The sequence below is a fragment of the Chrysochloris asiatica genome, unplaced genomic scaffold (genome assembly GCF_000296735.1).
Source record: "Chrysochloris asiatica unplaced genomic scaffold, ChrAsi1.0 scaffold00138, whole genome shotgun sequence".
NCBI lineage: Eukaryota > Metazoa > Chordata > Mammalia > Afrosoricida > Chrysochloridae > Chrysochloris > Chrysochloris asiatica.
Genome location: NW_006408656.1, coordinates 6464588 through 6492029, shown reverse-complemented (window position 1 = coordinate 6492029; position 27442 = coordinate 6464588). Strand labels below are relative to the sequence as shown.

The window sequence follows — 27442 nt, the reverse complement described above, 5'->3', positions numbered from 1 at the left end:
CCCCAACTTTTGCTTCTCCCTCTACATCTTTGGTTTCCAGAGCAGTATGGAATTGTTGTTAAGTGCCATCCAGTGGGTTTTGACTCAAAGCAACACTGAATAGGGTTTCCAAGGAGCAGCTCGTGGTTTGAACTGCCGACGTTGTAATTTGCAGTCCAGTGCTGATCTTACAGCACCACACCAGTTTAGTACGGAATTGGCTATCAATAAGATTCTTCACCTCTTAATTTTTTTTTTTTAACTTTATTTCTGTACTTAAAAGAGAACACAGTCAGATTTTATCCAAGATCCTGGTGAGGCACTTTAGGATAAGCACTGGACTGCTAAGCTCACAGTTGGTGGTTCAAATCCACTAGCCTTCTAATTTTCTGGGGGGAAAACAAAACAGAAAGATTAAGAGTCAGGTGAAAGAAGAAGCCATAGAGAAAATTACTCTTCCCCATCCTAATAGTGTTATTTATTTTTATTTTTTGGAGTTTTTCCTAGGCATTTGCAGGTTTAGCTCTAAATTAAAATGACTACTTCCATAGTTAAATGCTTGTAATCCTGTTTTGTGCATAATAGCAATATTTTATTTACATACATTGATATTTATGCAATTAAATTAATCTCTGCTCATTTCACAGTTCGATATATGTACCTGCAAGGTAAAGTCAGTTTTCCTTTTTATAGACTGTCAGCTTTTAAGGCATTAACTTCATTGTTCTTATAGAATCTAGCACCACAATGTGTTTTTAGAGCCATTTAATATATACTCTCCCCCTACCCCTTTAAAAAGAGAACCAACTAACCCAGAGTTTCTAAATTACCCTTTAAAAAGTACAGTTATTGTTAGGATTTCAGGGAGGGGATGGGGCTGGAAGGTGAGCTCAGATTAGTTAAGTGTGTACTGTGTGGCAGGGACTTTTATATTTATCCTCTCCTTTAAGACTCATCCTGAACACTCAAAGTAGGAGTTAATCCAGTTTCACCTACAATGAAACTGAAGCATGGAGTTGTTAAGTAACTTAATAACTGTCAAGTAGCCAGTAAATGGTGGACTCAGAATCCAAACTCAGGTCTGCGTCATGCTGGAAACGCATGCTTTTTATACTGACTGAACCATCCTCTGTGGTCATCTTGGTTCTTTTAAACATTCAGACCATTTATATAGAAAGTTTCTTAATTGCATGTATACTTTTTCTGTGTGGACAAATGAACACACCTTTTGCATGTTGATGGATTAATTTCACCAGCTGCCTGATGATGATGATGGAGTGAAACTTACAGTTCAGTTTCTCAATGTTTTAAGCATTTTACTTTGTTGCTTTATATTTGTTTGAACTTGCGTGGCGCCTTAGGTGAAATACCATTGGTAAGAAGTCGTATTTGACCTAGAAAACAGAACTGTGCAGCCAAAACAATTTGAGTTTGGGAGAAAGTAATCCAAATTTACACTCATTCTAGTTCTTGACATGGACAGTGTTTAACTGTTGTCCTAGGTGAGTTGAGAGGACATGTTGAGAGGACAGGTGAGAGAGTGGAAGTATGACTGTCTTGAAGTTGACTTCCTTGAAAGGATTTTGTAAAACTAGCAAGGTAGATTTATAAAAAAGAGAGAGAAAGAGAACATTGTATATTTTATAGACTGCTAATTGAGGACTTTTGGAATCAGTGGTTTTCTTCCCAAAAGAATAATTAGATAAAATAGCAATTCTCACTAAGTGGAAACAAAATAATTAATCTTCTATCAACAGATTGAAGTATTTTAAGAGAGGTTTATTTCAGGCTAAACTATGAAAACTTTACATCTGTTCACTCTCCTTTCAACATAAGATTAATTTCACCTATGTGTAGAAAGAGACTAAAGAGTTTTAAAAATAATTCCAGGTTTGTAATTCTTTGGAGTCTTCTTGGCCTTTTTCAGTTGGGACATGGCAAGAAAAAAAGCTAGGAAAAGCCCAAAGCCAGAATGCCTTCTAGTAGGTTTAAGGAGTAAGGTCATTGCTTTGTGTGACCATAAACGTATTTTTTGTGTTTGTGACCTTTTATGTATCAAGCACTCTGGCAGGGGAATGTGTGGAGGATGGATGGCTACTTCATATAATTGCATTGTCAGGAAAACATGATGAAGTTAAATGATAAAAATTTCCCTCTGTCTTCAGGCCAGCATCTCCTGAATATGATCCAAGCCTCTCTTTTCCAGTTTTGCTTTTAAGATTGCCCTCATTCATACTTTTTTGACTTACCCTCGTTTAATGACTTCTTACTGTTTTTTTGACAGTAGTTGGGCAGTTTCCTCAATTGACTGTCTCATTTAAAAGGTGATAGGATATGACCTAACCTCAATGGCTTGATAATCAGAACTTAAGTAGAGGAAGATAAAAAAGAAAACAATTTTTGATAAAGGAGATGAGGGTAAATTGCTATAATTTGAAGAACTTGACCTATACTCATGGAAGTAGTAGCTCAAAATACCAACAGAGAGAGAAGGAGTCTTCACATCAAATATCAATGCTATCCCCTCTGAATACAGGGTAGATAGGACAGGCAACTTAGACATTTGCTACCTAAAATGAGGGAGCGATAAAGGCACAAAGTGACTGGCTCACAAGGTTTCAAGAGGGAGTTTACTTTAATAAGAGTATGTCGGGGAAGGTAGAATCTCCACTGAATAGTTTTCATCTTGTCTAGATGGGTATGCTAAAAAGAGATTCTTATGATTCAATAGTGAGCAATTGCTGCCGTGACTAATTGCGACTGTCACAATTGTAAAGGTAGAAGTTATGTAACAAAAAGGAGGGAGTAGTTAATCTTACAGTCCAGAAACAGAGGACCCTAGGACCATTAAGGGAGAAGAGCACAAGTGAATGCGAGACCTTATCCAGAGAAGCAGCCACACAAGAGATGAAGGCAGAGATGGGGACATGGAGAGAGGGAGCAGCTGAGGACTCTAGATTCATGGAAAGAGAGAGACTGAGAGTTGGTGGCCAGGTGGCAGACTTGCAGAATGTGCCCTTTGGTGGTTTAAATTATTTTATATGCCTGAGTGTTTATTTAAAAAAAAAAAAAAAGAACTAAAGTGAATAGAGGTGGGGATTATAATCATTGTAATGAAACATAGTATATGATTTGTTGAATGTAAAACTGATGATCACAATAAAAACTTAAAAAAAAAGAAAAGAACTGATTCAACTACAGAGGTACAACAGAATTGGTATCCCTTCCACTTTCCACTGTGATTGTATTTTTGAATGCACAGGCTAATTCTTTACAAAAAAAAAAAATGTAATGCCCTTCAAAACTCTATGGTGCTGATGTAAATAAATAAATAAGTAAAAGTTGATAGGGATTGAGACAGTTCAACTATATTTATGACTCTTTCTCTGTATGGGACCTACTTACATTCTGTGTCCGTGGATAGCCATAGCCTGAGACCTACTCTCTATCCCCAGCCACAGCTTCCAAGTCTAAAATTTGCATGTTGAATGAAGATAGAAAAGTTGATTAAATACGGGTACAGATTTGAAGGGGATGCGCCTTAGAACTTTTTCTTTCTAAATCTCTCATTTCTTTCTCTTCTAATTACGCCTTACACAGAAAAGTGGCATTCTTCATTAGTTGAATATTTAGTAATGATTTAACTAGTGTAAGTTAAAAAGTATTGTACAAAACCATAGAAATCTGTACTGAACAAAAATGTCAAAATGTAAGGCTGTTGTTTCTCGACATAACCTCCATCTAGGTCTATACACTTCTGAAGGTGGTATTTCCATCTCTTCAACCCTTCCCTGAAGAATTTTATACTCTTTGATTTATACATCAAAATGACAGTGTTGGTATCCTCAAGAAACTCAAATCACATTCCTTTTGAATATTCTTTGAGTTTGGGGAATAAAAAGTCTGAAGGGGCACAATCAGAGATACTGGGTGAATGGGGTAAGGTTTCCAAATGAAATTCTCATAGGACAACCCTTGCTACCTTTGAGGAACAGGAAAAAATTGTTGTGATGGAAAACAGTTCCTTAGCATAACCTTTCCTGGCCTTTTCCTCACCAATACAGTTTTCCATTTTCTTAAAACTTCTTCTTAATAAGCCCTATGATCGTCCTATGTCCTTTGAGAAAATCTATCAAGATTTTCCCTTTAAAAATCCAAAACACACAGTCGCTGTAAACTTCTGAGCGGATCTGTTTGCTTTGAATTTGGCCCAATGGATCCCCGCGGAAGCCACTGTTTTGATTGGACTCTTTTTGTTAAGGCACCCTAAAAAGATTAAGATAAGTGTATTCCTGAGAGAACTTGTCTGCAGCCATCATTGATTATAGAGACATGTTTAAACATGTTTTGTTTGGAATAAACCTGTACATGTATGAACTGGAACCTTAGTAGCTGTACTTTTTTACTTCCCCTCTTATAATGACTTCTTACTGGGGTTTTTTTTTTTTTTTTTTTTTTTGGACAGCTGTTGGACAGGTTCCTCAATTGACTGTCTCATTTAAAAGGTAATAGGAATTATATTGAGACAGTTCATCCAGGGTTCTATTTAAAAGGGGAGAAGAATTTTTACTGTCTTCTGAAAAGTCATCATATTTTGGAGTGAGTCATAAAATTGTTTATCCCATGATGTTCATTTTATGAACAGTGTTGTTGTTAGATGCCATTGAGTCAATTCCAACTCACAGCATCCCTATGTGTAGCAGAATGAAACACTGCCTGGTCCTATTATGAACAATTGTTGTTGGGTGCCGTCAGTTGATTTCTACTCCTACTGACCCTATGCACAACAGAGCAAAACATTGCCCAGTCCTGAACTATCCTTACAGTTGCTGGGCGTGAACCCATTGCTGCTGCCACTGTACCAATCCATCTTGGTGAGGGTCTTCCTCTTTTTAACTGACCCTCTGCTTTTTCAAGCATGACGTCCTTTTCCAGGGACTGGTCTCTCCTGATAACATGTCTGAAGTATAAGAGACCAAGTCTCACCTTCCTGACTTCTAAGGAGCATTCTGGCGATACTTCGAGATATATTTGTTGTTCTCGCAGTCCATTGTACTTCAAATAGTCTTCTCTAACACCATAACCCAAATGCAGTTCTTATATGGTCTTTCTTATTCATTATCTAACTTTCACATGTATATAAGGCTATTGGAAATGCCATGGCTTGGGTCAAGTACACCTTAGTTCTCAAACTCTTTAAAGAGGTCTTGTGCAACAGATTTGTTTTCTTGTCGACTGCTTCTATGAGCGTTGATTGTGGAGCCAAGCAAAATGAAGGCATTGACAAATTGAATTTTTTCTCCATTTATCATGATGTTATTTATTGGTCCAGATGTGTGGATTTTGGTTTTGTTTACATTGAGGTGCAATCCATACTGGAGGTTGTAGTCTTTGATCTTCATCAGTATTTTAAATCTTCATTTTCAGCAAGCAAGGTTATGTCAGCTGCATATCACAGGTTGTGTATGAGTCTTCTTCCAACTCTGATGCTATGTTCTTCTTTGTATAATCCAATTTCTCTGATTATTTGCTTAGCACGGGTGGTGGTGGTTATGTGTCATGGAGTCAGTTCCGACTCATAGCGACCCTGTACAGGGTTTCCGAGGCTATAAATCTTTACAGGAGCAGAAAGCCTCATCTTTCTCCCATGGAACAGCTGGTACTTTTGAACTGCTGACCCTGAGGTTAGCAGCCCAATTTGTAACTACTACGCTACCAGAGCTCCTTAGCATACAGACTGAATAAGTATGGTGAAAGAATACAACCCTGGCGCACACCTTTCTGAATTTTAAACCATTCAGTATGTTCAAACAGCTGCCTCTTTCTGTTTGCAGGTTCCTCATGAGCTCAATTAAATGTTCTAGTATACCCATTCTTCACAGTGTTATGATCCACACAGTTACATGTCTTTGCATTGTCAATAAAACACAAGTAAATATCTTTCTTGTATTCTCTGCTTACAGCCATGATCCATCTGACACCAGCAATGATATCCCTAGTTCCATGTCCTCTTCTGAATCCAGCTTGAATTTCTGGCAGTTCTCTATGTGCTGTTGCAGCCATTTCTAAATTCTCTTCAGCAACCAACAATAGGTTGGTTTTATCCTTTCACTGCATCAGATTTGGGGGCCACCTATAAATAAATAACACTAGACAAAGAACAAAAAGAGACCAAGATCCTGGTTTAGTTGTCTTTAACAAGACATTTATTTTTTCATGTCTCCATTTCTTTTTCTGTCCTGAAAGTAATCCCTTTTTCTATTTATCGAGGAAGATTTTTAGGCAAATCAAATGAATCAATGCAACAGTATTTTTTCAAAGTTAGAATGTAGAGGCATTTCATAAAGAGGGAAATAGATTGATGACCCAGGAGATAAAATCAGCCCAGAACTTTCAGTTAAGAGTCTGAAGATACCATATGGAGATGCAAAAGATGAGATCTTCCCTTTTGGCTGTGCTTGTGGGAGCCTCAGTAGGGCCAACATCTTGTTCATCAGAGACTGAATTTAAGTGTCTTGTGTTTTGGTATTGTCCCCTTTAAAATGGGAAATTTGTGAGGCTCTTAGAACAGAGACTAATATATAGTCAGCCCCTAGTGAGTGTCTTTCTGCTCTATCCTTAAATATTGTAATTATTTTTATTACCATCATTTCCTTTGTGCTCCTGTGGTACTTTATACGTTTTGTTGTTGTTGCTGTTAGGTGTCATTGAGTCGGTACTGACTCATAGCAACCCTATGCACAGCTGAACGAAACACTGCCCGATCCTGGGCCAACCTCACTAGTGTTGCCACGTTTGAGTCCATCTTTGCCACTTTGCCAGTCCATCTCATTAGGGGTCTTCCTCTTTTTCTCTGACCCTCCACCTTACCAAACATGATATCCTTCTCCAGTGACAGGTCCCTCCTGACAGTATGCCCAAAGTATGAGAGACAAAGTTTGGCCATCTTGGCCTCCAAGGAGCACTCTGGCTTCACTTCTTCCAACATGGATATGTTTGTTCTTTTGGCAGCCCATGGCACTTTCAATATTCTCCTCCAGCACCATAACTCAAATACATCAATTCTTCTACAGTTTTATTTACTGTCCAGCTTTCACATGCATATGAGATTATTGAAAATTCATTCATCTTTGCTTAACTCACTGCATATGATTCATTAGATGCTTAAAAAATATATTTTCTTCCCTCATCCAGAGAACTTCCAGCCACTGGTGCCTGTGTGTAGGGGTGACTTTAAGGCAGGGCTACAATGGTGCATACCTTTTTATTTCCATCGAAGCAGAAAGCATTTATAGCTAGAGCTGGCATCCTTATTCTCTATCAGGATTGTTCTCATGGTAAAAGTTACCCATGTGACTTTGTGACCCACCAGAATTTCCCAAATTCTGTGCTTATTTAGCAACTAACAGCTCAGGTTGCTATGCAGAGTCATAGATGGGGATTACTTGGCGTGGCGCTACTTTGCTGGGAGGTTAAGAACCCTACTACATGTGGCCAGTGAGCAGCAGAGTAAGATCAATAACTCACTAAGGGAATGTATCACGAGTATTTGTGATACTAGAATGAAAATGCAGACCCAAGGCCATGGCACCGTTTGTGCAGAACTGTCCCTTTCCCCACCCAGCCAGGGAGAAGTCACAGTCCTTGCTTCTGTGCTTCACACTGTTCTGGCTCCTAGCTCTCATTGGCATTTAATGGTAGAGTGTTGTAATGTTTGTTCACAACTGTCTCCCTTCTCACAGTAGCCTTTCCATAAATGTGTGTTGATATAGCACTTTCTAGAGCTCAGACCTCATGCTGTAATTTTAACTACAATAAAAACCATATAAAGTAGATATTGTTCCCCATTATGCAGACATGGAAACCAATACTTATCAAGAGGCAAAGTAATACTTGCCTAGAGTCATTGGAGGGAGTTTCAAAATGTTTCTGGGAAAATTCCATTGTTTTTTCATTCCATTTTTCTGTGAACTTTTTGAAGCAGCTCTAGATAGTGTCCTTTCTAGTTCCATTTGTAAGTTTATAGCCATATTACAGTACTGCTTCTGAACAGGAAAAGGTAAAAACATTCGCTGTCCTCTCCACCCAGGAGACAAGCTAGAATGTTAATCAGGTTACTGAATGGGACCAATCCTCTAGTTTCCCGCCTGTCTTCACACAGGTCCGCAACTGAACTATCCCCGATTCTAACCCCATATATGTCTGCACTGCCCTGTATTTGGCGCTCAGAATCTGGAGAAATTAGCTCCTCTGAGCCAGCCGGCTTAATAAAATCTGAAACTCTGCTTCACCTCTCCGAGTGGCCTCGGTTTCTTCAACGACAGATCAAGAGCTGCTGTGACACTCTCGGGCCCAGGGCTACTGTGACACTCTCGAATCTAAAACTGCTGTAACACTTCATCAGTGTACATTTAAAGGCTAAATGATTGCAGCTACGTCCTGGCCTTTAAAAGGACTTGATATGACAGGCAGGTCAGCTGATAGTCATTCATACTCATTCATTCATTCACTCTCGTCAGTCTGCTTCAAGATGATTTGTGCATTACTTGTGTCAAGCCACTTTCATTGATCCCAGGTAGTGAAGAGAGAAATTGGGAACATATTTTCTGCCCCACACATGTACTGCTTCCTGCATCCATATTGGCTGTTCAGGACTGTGGTAGTCCTGGTGCAAGTGGACACTCTCCAGTCATGTGCCTCTCATGACTGCTCAGGGCTTGAGTCCATATTGTCTTAGAAGACTAGATGCCGTCACTCCTGCCAGGTGCTGCAGACCCCTGCAAGTGGCTACTCCTCTGAATGAACAAATGGGTAGACAAATACGTTACCTGAGTGGGGGAGGGGGAGTAAATCTGCTCTGTATTTGTTTAATTCTCAAAAAACTTGAACAACAGGTTTAACTTTAACATACGCCATTTTAATGCAGATCTATTACAGGTAAAAGACACTCCTTTTAGCTCCATATGCCAGATGGCAATAAAATCTGCCTGAGGAAGAATGCCAGTGGTGTGACTTTGTGTCTGTGGGCTCTCTAGGGCCCTCCCCAGGTTCGGTGCTCTCCTCTGAAACTGCATAGCCTAGACAACTTTCTTCTCGGACTTTCTGATCCATTCTCACAACCGCACAGCATGCTCTAGCCAGGATTCTTTAGTACCGTCATTCCAAACATGCCTGATTTTTTAAGACAAGCCGTGGAAAGTGCCTGTTAAAAATATAAATATCTGAGTCTTCATTCAGACTCAGATGGTATTTTTACAAATTCCTCAGGTGATTCTTAAAGATTGGGTAGGTTTGGGAAATGTTGCTTTAGTGCCGCAAAAACTGCTTAACCACAGGTGAGAATGTTTTAACTATAAGCGGGCAGTTACAGAAATGTGGAATACCATTTGTACTAAATTCTTTCTGCCTGGTCTTGTGCTCAGGCCAAGGGATACATCTCTGACTGTTGTGTTGTCCCTTGGCTTTTAGTGCCCTATGATTTATACACTATTCCTCTATTCAAGTATTCTAAGGATTGCTTTTCCAGCCACCTTTGAGGTCTAGCTGTCAAGTTTCAGTAAAATTCTGCTTCACCAAATTTCAATCCCTGGGCCTTTCAGCTCCTGCTGAAGTAAAGACTTCTTTTTCTACCATTTCCAGTTTTCCACCCAAGTACACATGTCTCTTTGATTTATTGTTCTCTCTCTGCCTCCATTTTATTCAGTCAGTCAGTAACTCATTCAACAAGTGTCTATTGTGTCAGGCTGTGGGCGGCCTGCAGAGATGAACAAAACACAGCCCCTGCCTTCAAGTGCACAGTTGAGTAGGGAGACAGTGGTGTGTAAGTGCTGTCTTAGAAGTGTGTGCACAGTTGTAGGAGCATTGAAGAGGAAGTGACTAACAAGTGTGCGAAAGTGACACAGAGGAGCTGACTATTGAGGAGGGTCTCATAGAGAAATGGGGATGACATTTTTTAAGTTGTTGTGTGACCCATCAGCTGAAGTCTTCACTCAGCTTCTCATCGGTCTCCTTGATTTCTTTGATCATTTATGGATCTGTGCTAATTGCATGACTGAATTAGACTCTCTTGATTGACCTCTTTCAAAACCTGAGATGGTTAGTAGCTGATTAATGTCCAGGATACCAAGTCTAACAGTTTGTCCCACGATCATTTACTGACAGTGTGAGTAATTGAGAATATTAAGAACTGAAGAAAGCTTTAAAGACCTTTCACTATCTGTTGTATTCTGAACCAGCTAAAGTGTTCTTTGTGCCCTTCAGGGAGTAGAGTGTGTGTATGTGTGTATATGGGGGTTGGGGGGGGTGGGGTAGAGCTTGGGGACCTGTGAGTAGGGAATGGAACAGGAGAATGCTTCATTATTTCTTTTGTAATAAAGGACATAGTTTCCTGTTTTCAATGAAGGTTTCCTTACTAGGCTGCTGTATCTCTCTTACTTTTATGCATTGTTTATGATGACCATGACTCTTGAATTTCCTAACCTGAGATTTTATTTCAAAAAATTGCACTGCAATTTTCTCTGTTTTGGTAGAGAAATTGAGATGAAGAACCATTTATGATTAAATTTATTTGTATAGACTAGTAAGTAGTCACGAATAAAATTTTAAAATATTCGCAGTTTGTTTAAATAATAATATGTTCATGTAGAAAAGTTAGAAAATACAAGCAAACAAAAAGGGAAGTGGGGAGTGATATGAATAGGCTTCTTGCGGAACCTTTGTAATTTATAGGACCCTAGATGGAATCCTGTGCCTCATCCAGAACCCTCTAAGGTGGGACATTCCCACTTGAAAGGACAAGCAGACCAGCCTGGAAAAGCTAGAGGAACAGAAGATACTTCCTAAAAAGAAAGACCAGTAGGAAAAAACAAAAACAGCAGTCTGTTTGGCTATTATAAGAACAAGCAAGCTGTTTGCCGGGATGCTATCAAGGCAAGCAATCAAGTCCCTACAGGACAAACCTCCCTCCAAGACTGAAACTCAAAGGGAACACACAAGCAGGCATTTAAGCTTGCTCTGGTGACCATGTTGGTCTACATGTGAGTAGAAATGGGGGAAGTCAGTAATGAAGATATGGACTGAGTTCGACCACGTTCTATAGACTCCTGTCGACCTTAAGATGAGAGAGAGAAGAGGAAGGGCTGGTTGTTCTGAAGTTTGGGGAGACTTGGGAACTCCTGAGCCCATGTACACTGACGTAGCCATGGAAGGCTAAGGCTGAGAATGAAGATTCCAGCAGATATGAAGTGGGGAGAGACACAAAAGAACACCCAGACTTGCAGACCTAATTTTCGATGGCTTGATGACCAGAGCTCAACTAGAGGAAGATAAATTTGATAAAAGAGGCAAGTGTAACTTGCTACAATTTGATAAACTTGACCTATACTTATGAATGTAGTAGCTCAAAATACCAACGGAGAGGGAACCAGTCTTCACATCAAGGAACAAGCCTGTCCCTTCGGTATTACAGGGTTGATAGGGACAGGGAAATTAGACATTGACTACGTAAAATGGGAGTACTATAAAGGGTCCAAGTATTGGGGTTTTTTAATGTTTTGTTTTGAATTATATGATAGTTTGGAGAACATTAGCTTTACATTCATCCTATATTGTATATCGTTTCATTGCCATGGTTACAACCCCCTCCATGCATCATCAACCAACCAAAGGGTATACCCTGCAAGCCTGCCCCCCAGTCGTCAGCACACAGCACCTCTCCCTCTCTGGGTCTAGAGTCCCCAGCTGCTCCATCTCTCCACATCATCTTCTCTGCCTGATAGGATTCTTTGGTTCAGTAGTGAGTAATTGTTATCCTGACTAACTGCGATTATCACAACTGTAAAGGTACAAGTTTTGTAACAAAAAGGAAACTGTTCTTACAGTTCAGAAACAGAAGACACTTAAGACCATCAAGAGAAAAGAACACAAGTGGAATGTGGGACCCTATCCATAGAAGCAGCGATATCAGACATGGAGGAGGCAGAGATGAGAACATGGAGAGATAGAGCAGCTGAGGACTCTAGACTCATGGAAAGAGGGAGGCTGTCTGCTGGCAGCCAGGAGGCTCACTTGCAAAATGTACCCATTGGTTGTTAAATGATTATATATTCCTGAGTGTTTTGTGTACATAAAAAAACAAACAAAAAATTGGGACTAGAAGCAAATACTGTTAAACGATGATACATGGAGCGGATTGTAATCATTGTAATGAAACAAAATATAATCGGAGGAATGCAAAATTGATTATTCTCCCATGTAAACTATCACTCAATTCACAATTAAAGCTTTAAAAAGAAAAAACCGAAGAGGGGGGAAAAAAAGCTAAAAAAAACCAAAAAAACCAACAACCCCATAATCTTTCAATCTTGCAAGCTATAGCTAACCACTGCTAATATTTAGGTAAATAACTAGATTTTTGCTATGCATATATTTGTGTTCATAAAAATATTATGACTCCAGAATTAAATCATACTCTAGAAACTGTTTAGTATGTTGCTTTTTAAAAAATTTTATAAATACTGTCACATTGAGACCATTTTATTAGAGTAGCATATACATCTCTAAGGGCCGTTTCTCTCTGTGTGCTTGGTGATAGATAGTTGCACCACAAATTGTTTCCCATTTAACAATTTCTATGCATATTGTTAGGAGTCCTGGTATGGCACTGTAAGATAAGCACTGGACTGCTAACTGCAGGGTCAAAAGTTCAAACTTATAAGTTGTTCCTTGGAAAATCCTACACAGTGTCTCTGTGAGTTGAAACCGATTCAGTGACACTTAACAAAACAACAACAACATGCATATTGTTCATTGACATTTTTCTCACTTTTGTCAGCATTCTCATTATTTCAGTTTTGGTTCAGTTTTCATTACTTTAGCTTGCTTACTCTATTTCTTCTTAGCTTCTTATCTTTGCTTTAAGGTAAATGTTGATGGTTTGGTCTCATAGATAATTAAACTTCTTTTTTTTTTTTATTATTAAGGAAACAATGCTCTTGGGTGATATTGTTTATTTTATGAACCAGTCTGTTATTGAGATAAAAAGTGGTTTCTGGGAGTACAAAGTTTAAAGGGTATTTTAGGGCAGTAATCTCAGGGTTTCCTCTAGTCTTTGCCAGTCTATTTATTGTCTGGCTTCTTTTTAAGAATTTAAGTTTTGTTGTACATTTTTCTTTCATTCTATCTCGGACCATATATTGTGTTCCTGGTTGGAATGATTAGTAGTTGTAGTGGTAACCAGGTACTATCTAGTTTTTCTGGTCTCAGAATAGATGCGGTGTCCTGGTTTGTATAGGCTGTTAGTCCCACAGACTAATTTTTCCTCTGAGTCTTTGGTTTTCTTCATTCTCTTGCTCTAGTAGGCATGTAGATACCAATAGTCATATCTTAGATGATTGCTCGCAAGCTTTTAAGACCTCAACACTACTTACCAAACTAGGATGTAGAACATGAACTATGTTATGTCAATTAACCTAGTTGTTCTACTAGACTATGGTCCTAAGCCTTCAAACCCAGTCAACCAACCTGCAGAGTGTTGGACTATATGCAGGAAGGATCTATAACTGTGCTTTGTTTTACACCCACTCCTCAGACCAGGTCATTATGTGAAAATCAGCGTCATGTGAAAATGGAACATGACCACATCAGAGCACATAATGAAGAATAACTCCCTAATTACATAACTGCCAAATTTCATCATTACATAAATGTCAAACCACTGAAAATCATGACCCAACCAAGGTGACACATAATCTTAACCATCTCAGCTAATATTACTGTCACCTTGTACCTCGATGTTTTGTTACCATCAGATATACATCAATGAGCAAAATAGATAGATGACTTTTTTTTTTTTTTTAAACTATGGTCATAAATAAGGAGCTCTGGTAGCATAGTGGTTATGAGTTGAGTTGCTAACCTCAAAGTCAGCAGTTCGAAACTACCAGCTGTTCTGCAGGAGAAAGATGAGGCTTTCTGCTCCCGTAAAGATGTACAGCCTCAAACTGAATGCAGGGTCGATATGAGTCAGAACCAACTCCGTGGCGCATAACCACCACCACCACAGTCATAAATGTGAAATAGCAGCTCACAGAAGAGTTGGCAAGTGAGAGGTAGGAGCACATATGGATACTCATATATGTGTGATAGGAAAGTATATGTGCATGTACATGTTTAGGTATATGTGTAGGCATATAAACAAGGGGAAGCCACAAAGTATTACTACAAAATTATGGAAACCTTTATTAACCAAAGGCGGTATTTCCTTTCCCATATCTGATAAGTACCAAAAAAATGTTGATTTCTGTATATATATTAATTTTTGTCTTTTGTAAAAATGGGATCTTACAGTATTTGCCCTTTTGTAATGGATTCGTTTCACTCATAGTAATATCGTCTAGATTCATTCATGTTATATTATTATTCTCTATGTTGTTTTTAAGTATCATAGAATTGGTTTTGACTATATAAGGTTTCTGAGTAGCAGATGGTGAGCTTGAAGCTCCAAACTTGTGGTTCGCAGTCCAGTGATGATCCTAGAGCTCCGCCTCAGAAGTCCCTAGTGCCATACCATGTGCTGGCATAATATTCCATTGTATTTATATACCATGTTTTGTTTAACCATTCATTTGTTGATAGGCATTTAGGCTGTTTCTATCTTTTTGCTACTGTGAATAATGTTACAGTGAGCACAGGTGTATGTGTGTGTCTGTTCCTGTCAGTATTAATAGGTCTCTAGGATATATGTCTTAGAATCCTTGTATGGCTCTGTAGGATAAGCACTGGACTACAAGATCATTGGTTCAAACTTACCAGCTGTTCCTTGGGAACCCTATACAGGGGTGCTGTGAGTTGGAGCTGTCTCCATGGCACCTAGCAACAACATCAACAGGGTATTTATCTAGGAATGGAATTGCTGGATCATAATGTAGTTCTGTTTCTGTTTTAGTGATTTTTTTTAAAATAAAGTGCCATACTGTATTCTATCTTTTCATTTTTCATTTTGTTGTGGATTAGGTGAAGGTGTATAGAGCAAATTAGTTTTTCATTCAGTAATTCAGACACATTTTCATGTCATTGATTGCTGTCCCCACAAGGTAACATCACTTAACCCACTTCCTCCCTCTGTTTCCCTTTTCCATTCTTCCTTTTTTCCTTACCCTTCTGAACTTTGTCCTTGGGTAAATGCTGTCCTTTTCATCTCATATGGTAAATTATTCTAAGGTGTTCATACTTCACTAGTGTTATTTTTTCCCATATAGACTTTTGATTTCGCTGAAAATTGAACCATGGAGTCAGTTCATTTCCAGACCTGAAAGGAGACTAAGGGCATAGTATTGGGGGTTCCACTAGTCTCTTTCCAACCAGAAAGCCTGGTCTTTTGTAGGATTGGAGTTTTGAACATTTTTATCCTACTCTATCCAGGACCTAATGTGATCTTTTTCAGAGTGGTTGGCAGTGGTAGCTGGCACCATCTGGTTCTGGTCTCAGGTTAGAGAATGCTGTGGTTTGTGTAGGCCTAACCTTGAACTCCTCCTTTAAACAAAACTTTTTATTTTATGTGGTTCTAGGGTTGCCATGAATTAGAATTGATTTGATGGCAATGACTTTACTTTTTATTCCTTGTATATAAATAATACAAGGGGACGTCAAAGAATTAGTGGAAAAATGGAATTAAAACATAATGGAATTTTTTCCATAAACTTTTTGAAGCCCTCTTGTATAATTGAACATCTTTCAAGTACTCTTGCATTCATTTGGTCAAACTGCAACTTTGGAGAGAAAATCATTTTTTGCCAACTTTGCAGCATTCATGCTTGTTGTTGTTATTAAGTGCCGTCTGGTATAACTTGTAAGGAGCTCTGGTAGCGTAGTGGTTACGAATCGGGTTGTGAACCTCAGTGTCAGCAGTTCGAAACTACCAGCTGTTTCTGCGGGAGAAAGATGAGGCTTTCTGCTCCCGTAAAGATTTGCAGCCTTGGAAACCCTGTACAGGGTCACTATGAGTCGGAACCGACTCCACGGCACATAACAACAACAACAGTATTACTTGCATAAGGTTTCCAAGGAACAGCTGGTGAGCTTGAACTGCTGACCTTGCTGTTCAATGACTTTGCTGTCTGGTGCATTAACCTGCAGCGCCACAGCAGCAGTCCCATTTAGGATATCCTAAATACAAAAGAGAGAGCCATTGTGGTGCAGTGGGTTAATTGTTGGGTTGCTAATCACAAGGTTGGCAGTTCAAACCTACCAGCTACTCCATAGGAGAAAGATGAGACTGTCTCTGCCCTTGAAGATGTATAGTCTGTTAATCCTATGAAACATATGACATATAGGGTCATTATAAGTTGGAATTGACTTCATGCACTTAGGTTTGGCTTTGGTTTGGTTAAATACCAAGGAAACTAGGGGTACCCAGAAATTTGGAAATCTATGTCATGGTACCCGATATATTGCTATAATAGATTGGTTGGTTTAGGGTTAGGCTCTACAGTTTCCCACAAGAAGTTAGCTCCAGGCCTATGGAAAATCACACATAGCAGAATTCTTGGCAAAGAGCCATATATTTTTTTCTGTTCTATGTGTGGTACTTTTGTAACACTCTGTAATTAATTTTATTTTTACAGTGGACAACTACAGAGTAAGAATAATACATAGCCTATTTCTGTTTTCCTGCTATTTTAGGGGACATCACACAGAAGGGATATGAAAAGAAAAGGTCAAAACTCCTGTCTCCTTACGTCCCACAGACACAAGGTAGGTAATGAGAAATGGTTTGAACGTATTCAGTGTTTTTACCCCCAAAAGATGCTGTCTTACAAGAGTTCTGTCTTTTGTTTGTTCCTGGTTTTTTTTCTCCCTTCCTCACCAGAGAAGAGAAAAACGGAAGGAAAGAAGGGAGGAAATGAATCTTAGTGGTGCATCTGCTGTGTGCTGTAGTTGTTGCTAGTTGCCAACAGGCACTTTTGAAATACTCAAAGTCATCAAATCACGTATGGGGCTTGGGTGGTTGTGTGTGAATGCTTCTGTGCATAACTGAGATCATTCAGTGGCAGAAAAAAATGCCAGACCATGGAAACACTGCATCTTGCTGATGCCTGAACACAGACAGTGATGGGGAGGAGCAAGGAGAGCAAAGATGAGAGAGGAGGACAGGTTAAGTATTACAAGGTAACCCAAGGATTGGAGTACTGGAGGAGTTAGAGTGTAAGAACCCTAAATCAACTTTTGAGTTAATTCACAGCCTGCCTCATTCTTTCTATAAGAATGTTTTTATGCTCAGAGAGTCCTGCATCACTTGGCTCAATTCCAAAGAGGTTGCTGTAGCCTTTGCCTCTAGGCAAAACTATCTCTAATTCATCGTATTTTTTAAGTTATTCAGATTCCAGAATTCCCTTTGATAGCATATTTCTGCTTTAATCACTTTTACTATAAAGAATTCCTCCCCACCTCCAATTTCTAATCTCACCCTTTCAATTAAAGTCTATTTCTATAAGCCTGTCCTTTGTGAAGTGAATTGCTTTTATTACTGGATTATAAATACCATGAGGACTTTGTATTCCCCACTGTTTTAATATCAAGTCTTGCACAAAGTATATAGTCTGTAAATATTTATTGAATGAATAATGGGATAAATAAATGAATGATGGTGATAAACTAATATACTTCACTGAGGTTCTTGTTTTATCTCCTACATTATTATTCTTGGAAATTCCACCCTACAGTCACCAGTAGGTCATTACAGTGACAGCCAATTTAAATATCTTAATGAAGGGATGAATGTAGGGATGGATTGAGAGAGAAGACATGGACATTTGGCCAGTAGCAGCTAATGAAAAGCTAGTTTTTGCTGAGCCAAGGCATTACAGAGTTGGGGAGCCTCTGATTGGTTTCTTAATTGTGAATCTAACCTATGCCTCTGAAGGCTCAGAGATTTACTTTAGTCACTTTGTATAGAAGCAATCAGTTCCTGAGAGAATAATAACTTAGTAAGAAATCTAATAGTAAAAAAAAAACATGATCTGTCTTTTATCTGTTGTTAGACTACATAGAAATTCAGTCACGTTAAAAAAAAAAATTACTCAATTTACTCTGAGAAATCACGGGACTATAATTGGAGATCCAGTGATATGATCAGCTCATTCTTGTCCTGTGGACATGTCTACATGGGGGAGCCAAATCATGAAACAAAAAACTGAGTCTACTGCCATTGAGTCCATTCTAAAAATTCTAAATGAGTGTGGCTTTTATGAAATCAGGTATTTTATTAAAATAGACCAAGGAGCCCAGGTAGTGTGTGTAATATAGTGGATTACACTTTGGGCTGCTAACCACCAGGTCAGCAATTTTAATCCATCAGTTGCTACGCAAAAGAAAGATGAGGCTTTCTGCTCCTGTAAAGATTTACAGCCTTGGAAACCCTGTACAGGGTCTCTGTGAGTCAGAACTGACATGACGGCACACAGAAGCATCAGGCCAAGAGAATGTAGTAGGTCCATCTCACATTAGGGATAGTTTTGCATCCTAGAAGTCATTTGATGACAGCTCCTTTCACCAAATGTCACACTTGCCACATCTGTACCCATCCTTATCTACCCCTTTCTTTCTGGTTAAATAGGACAGTCCTCCCACCTGTTCTTAGGTCCACCTCCCTTCTCTCTCACATTATATAATACAGAGGCACCAAGCACAGGGCGGTAGGAGCAGTCCATCTCAGAGGCAGGCAGGAAAGGGGTGTGGTGTCTGTAGAATATAAAAAAAGTAATAATAAAACCAACAACAAGTTGATCTACTTTTTATTATCACAATGTGCAGCAAGTTTAAACACTGTCAGTAATAAAATGCTCTTCCTGCTGAGACAGACGGCTCCACTGATCCCTCACTAGGCCATTGTATTGTGTGGTCTCTGGTTTAGTTATTCATTGCCTCTCATTCTGACCCTTCCTCTAAGCAGCTCATTGCTCTCATTACTGTCTTATTTAGAAAACAAAAATCCTCCCTTTACGTGTTAGCCACGTCCATCTCCACCCTTTCTATTTCTCCTTTGTAATCAAACTGCTCAGTAGACCTGTGTATACTTGCTGTCTCTCTTTAACTCCTCTCACTTCTTAATCCCATTGTACCCCAATGGTGCTCTCATTATTGATATGTCAGTAGTGTTCACCTCTGTATCTCTTAAAACACTTCTCTTGAAATTTTCTCCTCATTCTCTTTCTCTTCTTTTGCTGTTGCTCTTGGCCATCCTTGGAGTTCTGGTGTGGCACTATAAAATAAGCACCGGCCTGCTAACTGCAGTCAGTGGACTGCAGCCACTCCTCGGAAACCCGATACAGTTTTTGTTTTTTCTTTTTTGACTCAGTAGCACTTAACACTTAACAACAACAACTTGTTCATCCTCGCAAACTCATTCATCTCTTTGTTAAATGTCAAAGCTCTCAAGCCAAGGCTCTATAATTGGTTCTCAAATTATAGCCCATGTCAGATCCCTAACTTCTTAACACAGAGATTACTGGCCCCTACTTCCAGGAGTAATGCATCAGACTTCAAAGTCAGAACTGCAAGGTCGATGGTTCAAGCTTACCAGCTGCTCCTTGGAAACCCTATACAGGGTTGACTCAACAGCACTTAACAACAACAACAACAACAACAACAACTTCCAGGCTACAGGACCCTGGTGGTACAGTAGCTAAATACTTGGCTGTTGACCAAAAAGTCACTGATTCAAACCCACCAGTTGCTACAGGGGAGAAAGATGTGGCAGTTTGCTTTCATGAAGATAATTGTTGTTGTTAGGTGTTGTCGAGTCAGTTCCGACTCATAGCGACCCTGTATAGGGTTTCTGAAGCTGTAAATTTCTGTGGGAGTAGAAAGTCTCATCTTTCTCCCATGGAGTGGATGGTGGGCTAGAACTGCCGACCTTGTGATTCATAGTCCAGCATTTATCCTATTACAGTTGTGGAACCCTATGGGGCAGTTCTCTGTCCTTTTAGGATAACTATGAGTTGGAATCAACTCCATGGCAGTGGGTTTAGTCCCAGGGTGGAGCCTGAGAATTGGCATTTCTATTAAGTTCCCAGATGATGCTGAGGTTGCTTGTCTAAGGACCACACTTTGAAAATGAACGCTCTATATCCCTAGACTATTTCAGCCACACCTGCAGCTGTAATAATCATTTAAATGCAGGTACCTCCCAGATACGTATCTTCAACCCAGGTCTCTCCTGAGCTCCAGATCTTTAGATCTAACTGCCAAACATCTAGACTTATATGTCTTAAAAGCACCACCAGTTTAGCAGGTCTGCAAGGTGAACAGCCTCTGGCATGTTGAGAAGGGTTCCTTGGGAACAGCATTTGAACATGGGTCCTGAGAGATGGGCAAGTGCTGTCCTGAAGGAATGGGTGATGACCTCAACTGCCTCAGTGTTCAGATCCCCAAATCTGGAGTCAGGGAGATGTTGCTGTGAGGGTAAAATTGATGCCAAGACACATGTAGGTCTCCAGTGAATTCTGGGCCACAGATGTTGAGAGGCAAGGATCTTCCCTCAGATAAAGAAAACCCTTCCCTAGAGCTTGCACTCTGAATTCGGACTTCTAGTCTCTGAAATGGTGAGAAAATACATTTATGTTTGTTAAATTTTTTCCCTTGTGGCAGAATTTTATAACTTCCACCATTTGTTGTTATTAAGTGCTGTTGAGTTGGTTCCAACTCATAGCAACCTTATATAAGGTTTCCAAAGAGCAGCTAGTGAGTTTGAACTGCCAACCTTGTGGTTCAGATGGACCTTGCAGTCCACTGCTTTATCCCACAGCGCCACACCAGGATTTCCACCATTACCTCCCCCAAACAAAACAAAAAATAAGAAACAAAAATTACTGTAACAATGTCCAGTCTACTTTTCTACTTCTCTATTTGTTTTCCTCTCCTGAGTCAATAAAACTCACAGCCAGTGAGTTAAAGGCTCTTAGAAGTTCTTCTCCTTCCCAATCAGTTTTCTGTGCCTTCTTTAACCAGTATTAGTAAGTTTAATTTTTTTAGGAAATGGTCTGTTTTTAATGTTTTCAAATTTATTGGCTAACTTATTCTGGTTTGTTTATATTATTTGCTTCTATCTCTTCTCAATTTCCTGAATGGTATGCTTTTGATTTTCAATCTTCTAACTTCATATAAGAATTTCTCAATTTCACATGGTCAGAGAACATGTTTGGACAAAATCACATATTTGATATTGTTAAGACATATCTTTATAGCTCAGCATGTGGTTTATTTCTGTAATTCTTATATTTTGCTCTAATTGTTGACTGGATGGATCTATGTCTATTAGCTTAAAATAGTTACTTGTTAGGAATTTAGTACTGGAAGAGTTAGGGTGCTGCTTTAAGAGATATCTGAAAATGTGGAAATGGTTTGGGAATTAAGTCATGAGTATAGACTGAACTAGTTTGAAAGTGCTGAATAGAAAAAACCTTGAAGATACTATTGGTAGACGGAAATGGGAGTTGTAGAGAAAGTCTCTGTCATCTTAGAGAATATCTATGTCACCACCAACAAAATGTTGCTAGAAACGTGGATGTTGAATGTGCTTCAGATGCGAATGTAAAAGAAAATGATGAACATGTGATAGAGCCTGAGGAAGAGCAATGCTTTTTTTTTTTACAGTGGCAAAGAACTTGTCAATTATGTTCACATTTCTTAGTGGAAGGTGCTGCTTGTAAGTGGTGAACTCAGATATCTGACTGATGAGATGTCTAAACAAGATCTTAAAGGGGCCTTGTGGTTTCTTCTCACGTGTTGTTGCTGTTGTTAAGTGCCATCAAATCAGTTCCAACCCATAGCAATCCTGTGTAGGCAGCTGGTGAGCTTGAGCCGCTGATCTTACAGTTCAAACAACTTTGCAGTCTGGCGCATTAACCCACAGTGCCACACCAGGACTTCTTCTCACTACTTAGAATAAATGCAAGAGGAAAAGAAGTAGACGGAAAAATTAACTGTGCAAAATGAAAGCAGAACTTAAAAGATTTGGAAAATTCTGTTGTACAAACTAAGTATACATGTCCTCCTAGTCTGTTCACCGAGGACATGGCTACACAATCTTTTGTTAAAAAGATTAAGCCTGTGATTGATGGGTTTAACCAACTATCACAGCCGAAAACCCATCTTCTTGGACTGAAGGGGACACAGAAAAAGAATGTGACTCTTGGAATTCTGTAAGTAGGAACTGTATCTGTTGGCCTCTAAGCAAAGAAAAGGACCATCATTGGAACAGCTTGGAGATCAGCAGAACTTTTGGAAGGAGCCACGTCTACAGTGTCACTCATATTTGATTTAGATGATTCAACAGATGAGATTTTGGATTTGGAGTTGATTTAAGACATTTGCAATGATGTAATGGGTGAATGTGTTTTGCATGTGGCAAGCATGCTGATTTTGGGGGGAAAATACAACAGCCTTCAGTATGGATTATAGCTCAATGAAAAGAAAACAAAAGCCCTCATAACTGCATCAGTAAATAGCATCATGATAGATGGAGAAAATATTGAAGTTGTCAAGTATTTCATTTTATTTGGATCCACAATCAACTCATGGGAGCAATAGTCAAGAAATCAAAGCACATGTTGCATTGGGAAAATCTGCTGCAAAAGGTATTTTTAAAGTGTTTAAGAACAAAGATGTCACTTTGAGGACTAAGGTGAGCCTGACCCAAGCCATGGTATTTTCAGTCATCTCATAATGCATGTGAAAGTTGGACAATGAATAAGGAAGATCATAGAATAATCAATACATGTGAATTATGGTGTTGGTGAAGAATATTGAAGACACCATGAACTGCCAGAAGAACATACAAATCTGTCTTGGAAATACAGCTAGAATGCTCCTTAGAAGCAAGGATGGTGAGACTTCACCTCACATATTTTAGACATATCATCAGGAGGGACTTACCCCTGGAAAAGAAGATCTTGCTTAATAAAGGGTTGGCGAAAAAGAGGATGACCCCAGTGAGATGGACTGACACAGGGGCTGCAGCAAAGGGTGGAATGTTATTAATTAAATTATGCCTCCCAAAATATGAGAGATTTCAAAAATCTGTGGGAAAAAATCCATTATCTTTTTGAAGTCCATGGTTGTTGTAATTTCTCCTCTCTAAGCTTATGAGGACATGGCTACACAATCTTTTGTTAAAAAGATTAAGCCTGTGATTGATGGGTTTAACCAACTATCACAGCGGAAAACCTATCTCCTTGGACTGAAGGGGACACAGAAAAAGAAGTTGTCAAGGACTTCATTCTTCTTGGATCAACTATCAACACTCGTGGAAGCAGTAGTCAAGAGATCAGACGACGTATTGCATTGGGCAAATCTGCTGCACAGGAAGTTTTTAAAGTATTGAAGAGCAGAGATGTCAGCTCGAGGACTAAGGTGCGCCTGACCCAGGCCATTGTGTTTTCAATAGCCTCATATGGATGCGAAAGCTGGACAGTGAATAAGGAAGATCATAGAAGAATTGATGCCTTTGAGTTGTGGTGTTGGAGGAGAATACTAAAAGTGCCATGGACTGCCAAAAGAACCAACAGATCTGTTTTGGAAGAAGTACAGCCAGAGTGCTCCTTGGAGACCAGGATGGCTAAGCTTCGTCTCTCATACTTTGGACATATGGTCCGGAGGAAACAGTCGCTGGAGAAGGATGTCATGCTGGGTAAGGTGGAGGGTCAGAGAAAAAGAGGAGGACCCCTAACGAGATGGATTAGTCAGGTGGCATTATTGATGGACTCAAGTGTGGCAGCAGTAGTGAGGTTGGCCCAGGATCGTTCTGCTGTGCATGGGGTCGCTATGGGTCGGTTCCGACTCGATGGCACCTGACGACAACAACAACAACAAGCTTATGAGAGCTTATACTTATAGAGCTCTGGTAGCCTGGTAGTTACAAATCGGGCTGCTAACCTCAAGGTCGGCAGTTCGAAACTACCAGCGGTTCCTCTGGATAAAGATGAGAGTTTCTGTTCCCGTAAAGATTTACAGCCTCAGAAACCTTGTGCAGGGTCACTATAAGTCAGAATTGACTCCACGGCACACCACCACCACCATGCTTATAAGAGTTTATGCTTATGGATCTCTGGTAGTGTAGTGGTTACAAATTGGGCTGCTAATCTCACGGTCAGCACTTCGAAACTACCAGCTGTTCTTCAGAAAAAGATGAGGCTTTTTGCTCCTATAAAGATTTACAGCCTTGGAAACCTTGTGCAGAGTCGCTGTGAATGGGAACCGACTCCACAGCACACCATCACCACCATGCTTGTGATTGGAGCCCTAGTGTGGCACTGCAGGTTAATGCACTAGATTGTAAGGTCAGTTTGAGCCACAAGGTCGGCAGTTCAAGATCACCACCTGCTCTTTGGAAACCCTATACAGGGTTTTTGTGAGTCCGAACCACAACAACATGCCTATGATTATAATCCCATTTAGGAATGGGCTGTCTTAATGAGACAGGATTAGTATAGGTTATTTTGAGCAATTCTTTATATAGTTTAACTGTAACTTTAAACTATAACCTTATAGTTTATAGTTACAGTGTAGTTTATTTTGAGCAGTTATATCTCTTGAGATATAAAAAGACACTAAACAAGGAAGCAGAGAGAGAGAAAGATGGATAAAGATTGAAGCCAAGGCACATGGAGACTTCAGGGAAGTAGGAAGCAGAGGCTGAAGAGACAAGGACTTTCCTCCAGAGAACAGAGAGAGAATAAGCCGGCTCTCTGAATTTCGACTTCTGGCTTCCTGCACTATGAGAAAAGAAATTTCTGTTCAAGTTGTATCCTTGTGCTATTTCTGCTATAGCAGCACTAGATAACTAAGATGATTGTGCTGTTCAGACCTTCTCTTTGTGATTATGTGATCTAACAATTCAGATAGAAATATTTTGAAAATCTTTGTACTATATCTGTGGGTTTACCAATCTTCTTTGTAATTCTGTCAATTTCGCTTAATATGTTTTAATGTTATATTACTAGGTACACACAAATTGATAACTATTGTATCTTCTTCATGAATTCTTTATTTTATCAAATTTTTGTCCCTACAGTAGCAAAGCCTTTTATTTGTTTGTTTATTTTAATCAAAATCCATTGTCAGTTGCCATCTCATCACCTCTCACTCCTGGCAGCCCTGTATACAACATAATGAAATGTCCATTCCTACCCCCCATACTTGTGATCACTGGAATGTTTTATGTCCATTGTTGCAGTGGCTACTGTGCATTTTGAATGCTTTCCAACCTAGGGGCTCATATTACAGCACTATACCAGATCGTGTTCTGTTGTGATTCATAGAGTTTTCAGAGGTAAATTGCCCAGTGTTTCTTCCTAATCTGTCCTCATCTGGAAGCCCCACTGAAACTTGTCCCCCATGGGTGATACTGCTGGTATTTGAAAAACCAGTGGCATAGCTTCCAGCATCAGAGCAACATACAAGTCACCAAGGTACAACAAACTGACAAAGGGGTGGTGGAAATCTAAACATAATCTAGAGTTATTAGGCTTCTTAATTCACCTTCCACACAGCATAAGGACCTCAGAATGCTTTAATGTTGATCCCCGGCTCCCTCGTTTACATTTAGTGCCACCTTGTTTATACATCCCTTCCCAATTATCAGTTATAATTACTATTGATTTTATTAGTTAACTGGAGGTAATTTCCTTGACTTTTTTCACTATTAGTAATTACATCTCATTACTTTTTCCTTCTTTCTACAGTGGTAAGTCCTTTAGTCTTTATATACTTCCATGTTATTGTTGTTGTTAAGTGCCGTCGAGTCGGTTCTGACCCATAGCGAACCTATACAAGGTTTCCAAGGCTGTAAATCTTTACGGGAGCAGAAAGCCTCATCTTTCTCCTGCTGGTAGTTTCGAACTGCTGACGCTGAGGTTAGCAGTCTGTTTCATAACCACTATGAGGGTCTGTTAAATTCTCAGTCTGTGTTTCTTTCTTTTCTCACTTTTTTTCTTTAATCTTTGTCTTTCCCAGAAAGAGGTAGGTGGTATGTAATCTGTATTATTTAGAAACTGTAGCAAAAGAGAAGGGGAACATCCATTTACTAATTTACCATACATACCTTTGTAGGTTTTGAAGAAGTCATTTAGTTTGATATAAGATTGGAATGCAAATTTAAAGTATACTAAGGTATGCCCTACACATGTTAGTGGAACTGAACTGAAAGAACATTCAGAATTTCTAACTTCAGAATATTTCTTTAGTGAACAGTCTGTGAAGATGGATGTGTCAGGTAATGAGAGAAGCAGATTATAGATTAGAGAATGATCTTTTCTCATTGATCCTGGCTGTTTATCTCTAGCCTCAATAAACCTTTTAATTTAGACCTACTAAAACCTGTACTGTGTAGAATATGTTAATTTTCATGTGAGATCCCAGCATTTATTTTTAAATATAGTTTTTCTTTAACATAAAATTGACATATATGTTAATTTTAAATAATCAAATAGCACTACAAGGATTATAACAACAAAAATAATGCCCTGCCTCTCTCCTCTTCCTCTCTAGAGACAACTTCTTTCAACTTTTATATGTATCTATTGGCGTTTACCTCTGTATTTCTAAATAACATTTGACTATTTCTTGACTACCACCCCCACCTGCAAACTTTGAAGACATTACTGATTCTTTTTCTACTGTAAAAGATTAGAGTTTTTCTTTCATATCCCTCCTTCAAACACATAGACCACAGACTCCACTCTCCTCATACCCGGCTCCCTTCCTTTACTCTTTACTCCACATCTCCCATCTCATACTGTGGGCTGCATACTCAGTATAGTTACTTTTTGTTTGTTAATTCAGTATTCACTATTTTCATTATTATGATTATTGAAATGTTTTCCACAGTGAAGCCACTTGCTTCACTATGATTGCATTGTTTCCTTTTTATTTTCTTAAATTAACCTATCAGCTTCATTTTTATTTTTGTAGAGGCAACTAGAGCATCTATCAGAATTGATTGTGCTCTTGTCCGTCCACAGACCTTCAGTACCATTCTAGGTGGCATTTTGGGAAGGAGTGCAGATAGATCTGCCATGTTTAACCAGAATTTTTTTATCCTAACATTTCTGAGTAATTCTTTGTTCAGAATTTGTACAAAGAAATTTGTATCCCTTTAAAAGATCTTAGCGCTCTGAATGCCTCTATCAGGTGGTGGATCATACAGTCTTCATAACAACCTGTGTGAGTGTGGAAACTGGGAAGCCTGCCTCCTCTGGCTGCACCTGAAAATAGCCAATGGGAGTCCTGCCACGGTGTTTGGCAGCTCTCCACTGTTTAATTGCCCTTCAGGCTCTGCAAGTGTCATCTCTTGGATGCAGATCTTTTGCTTTAGGATATTGCTGAAGCTTCTCCTTTTGATGGCATTAGTATATATATTCTCGGCTCTTTTAGCATATTTGAAATGATTTGTGACCTTTGTGTATTT

The 27442-nt window shown here is 39.2% G+C and overlaps 1 protein-coding gene across 1 annotated transcript in view; it reads left to right on the top strand.

Annotated features, from left to right (window-relative positions):
* The window catches only part of DIP2B (DIP2 disco-interacting protein 2 homolog B (Drosophila)), a 287973-nt gene that overhangs the window by 139681 nt on the left and 120850 nt on the right, over nt 1-27442 (top strand). The window contains exon 2 of the mRNA XM_006870048.1: nt 16660-16731. Within this exon, the coding sequence (XP_006870110.1) occupies nt 16660-16731 (72 nt within the window). The remainder of the gene's footprint in view (nt 1-16659; nt 16732-27442) is intronic.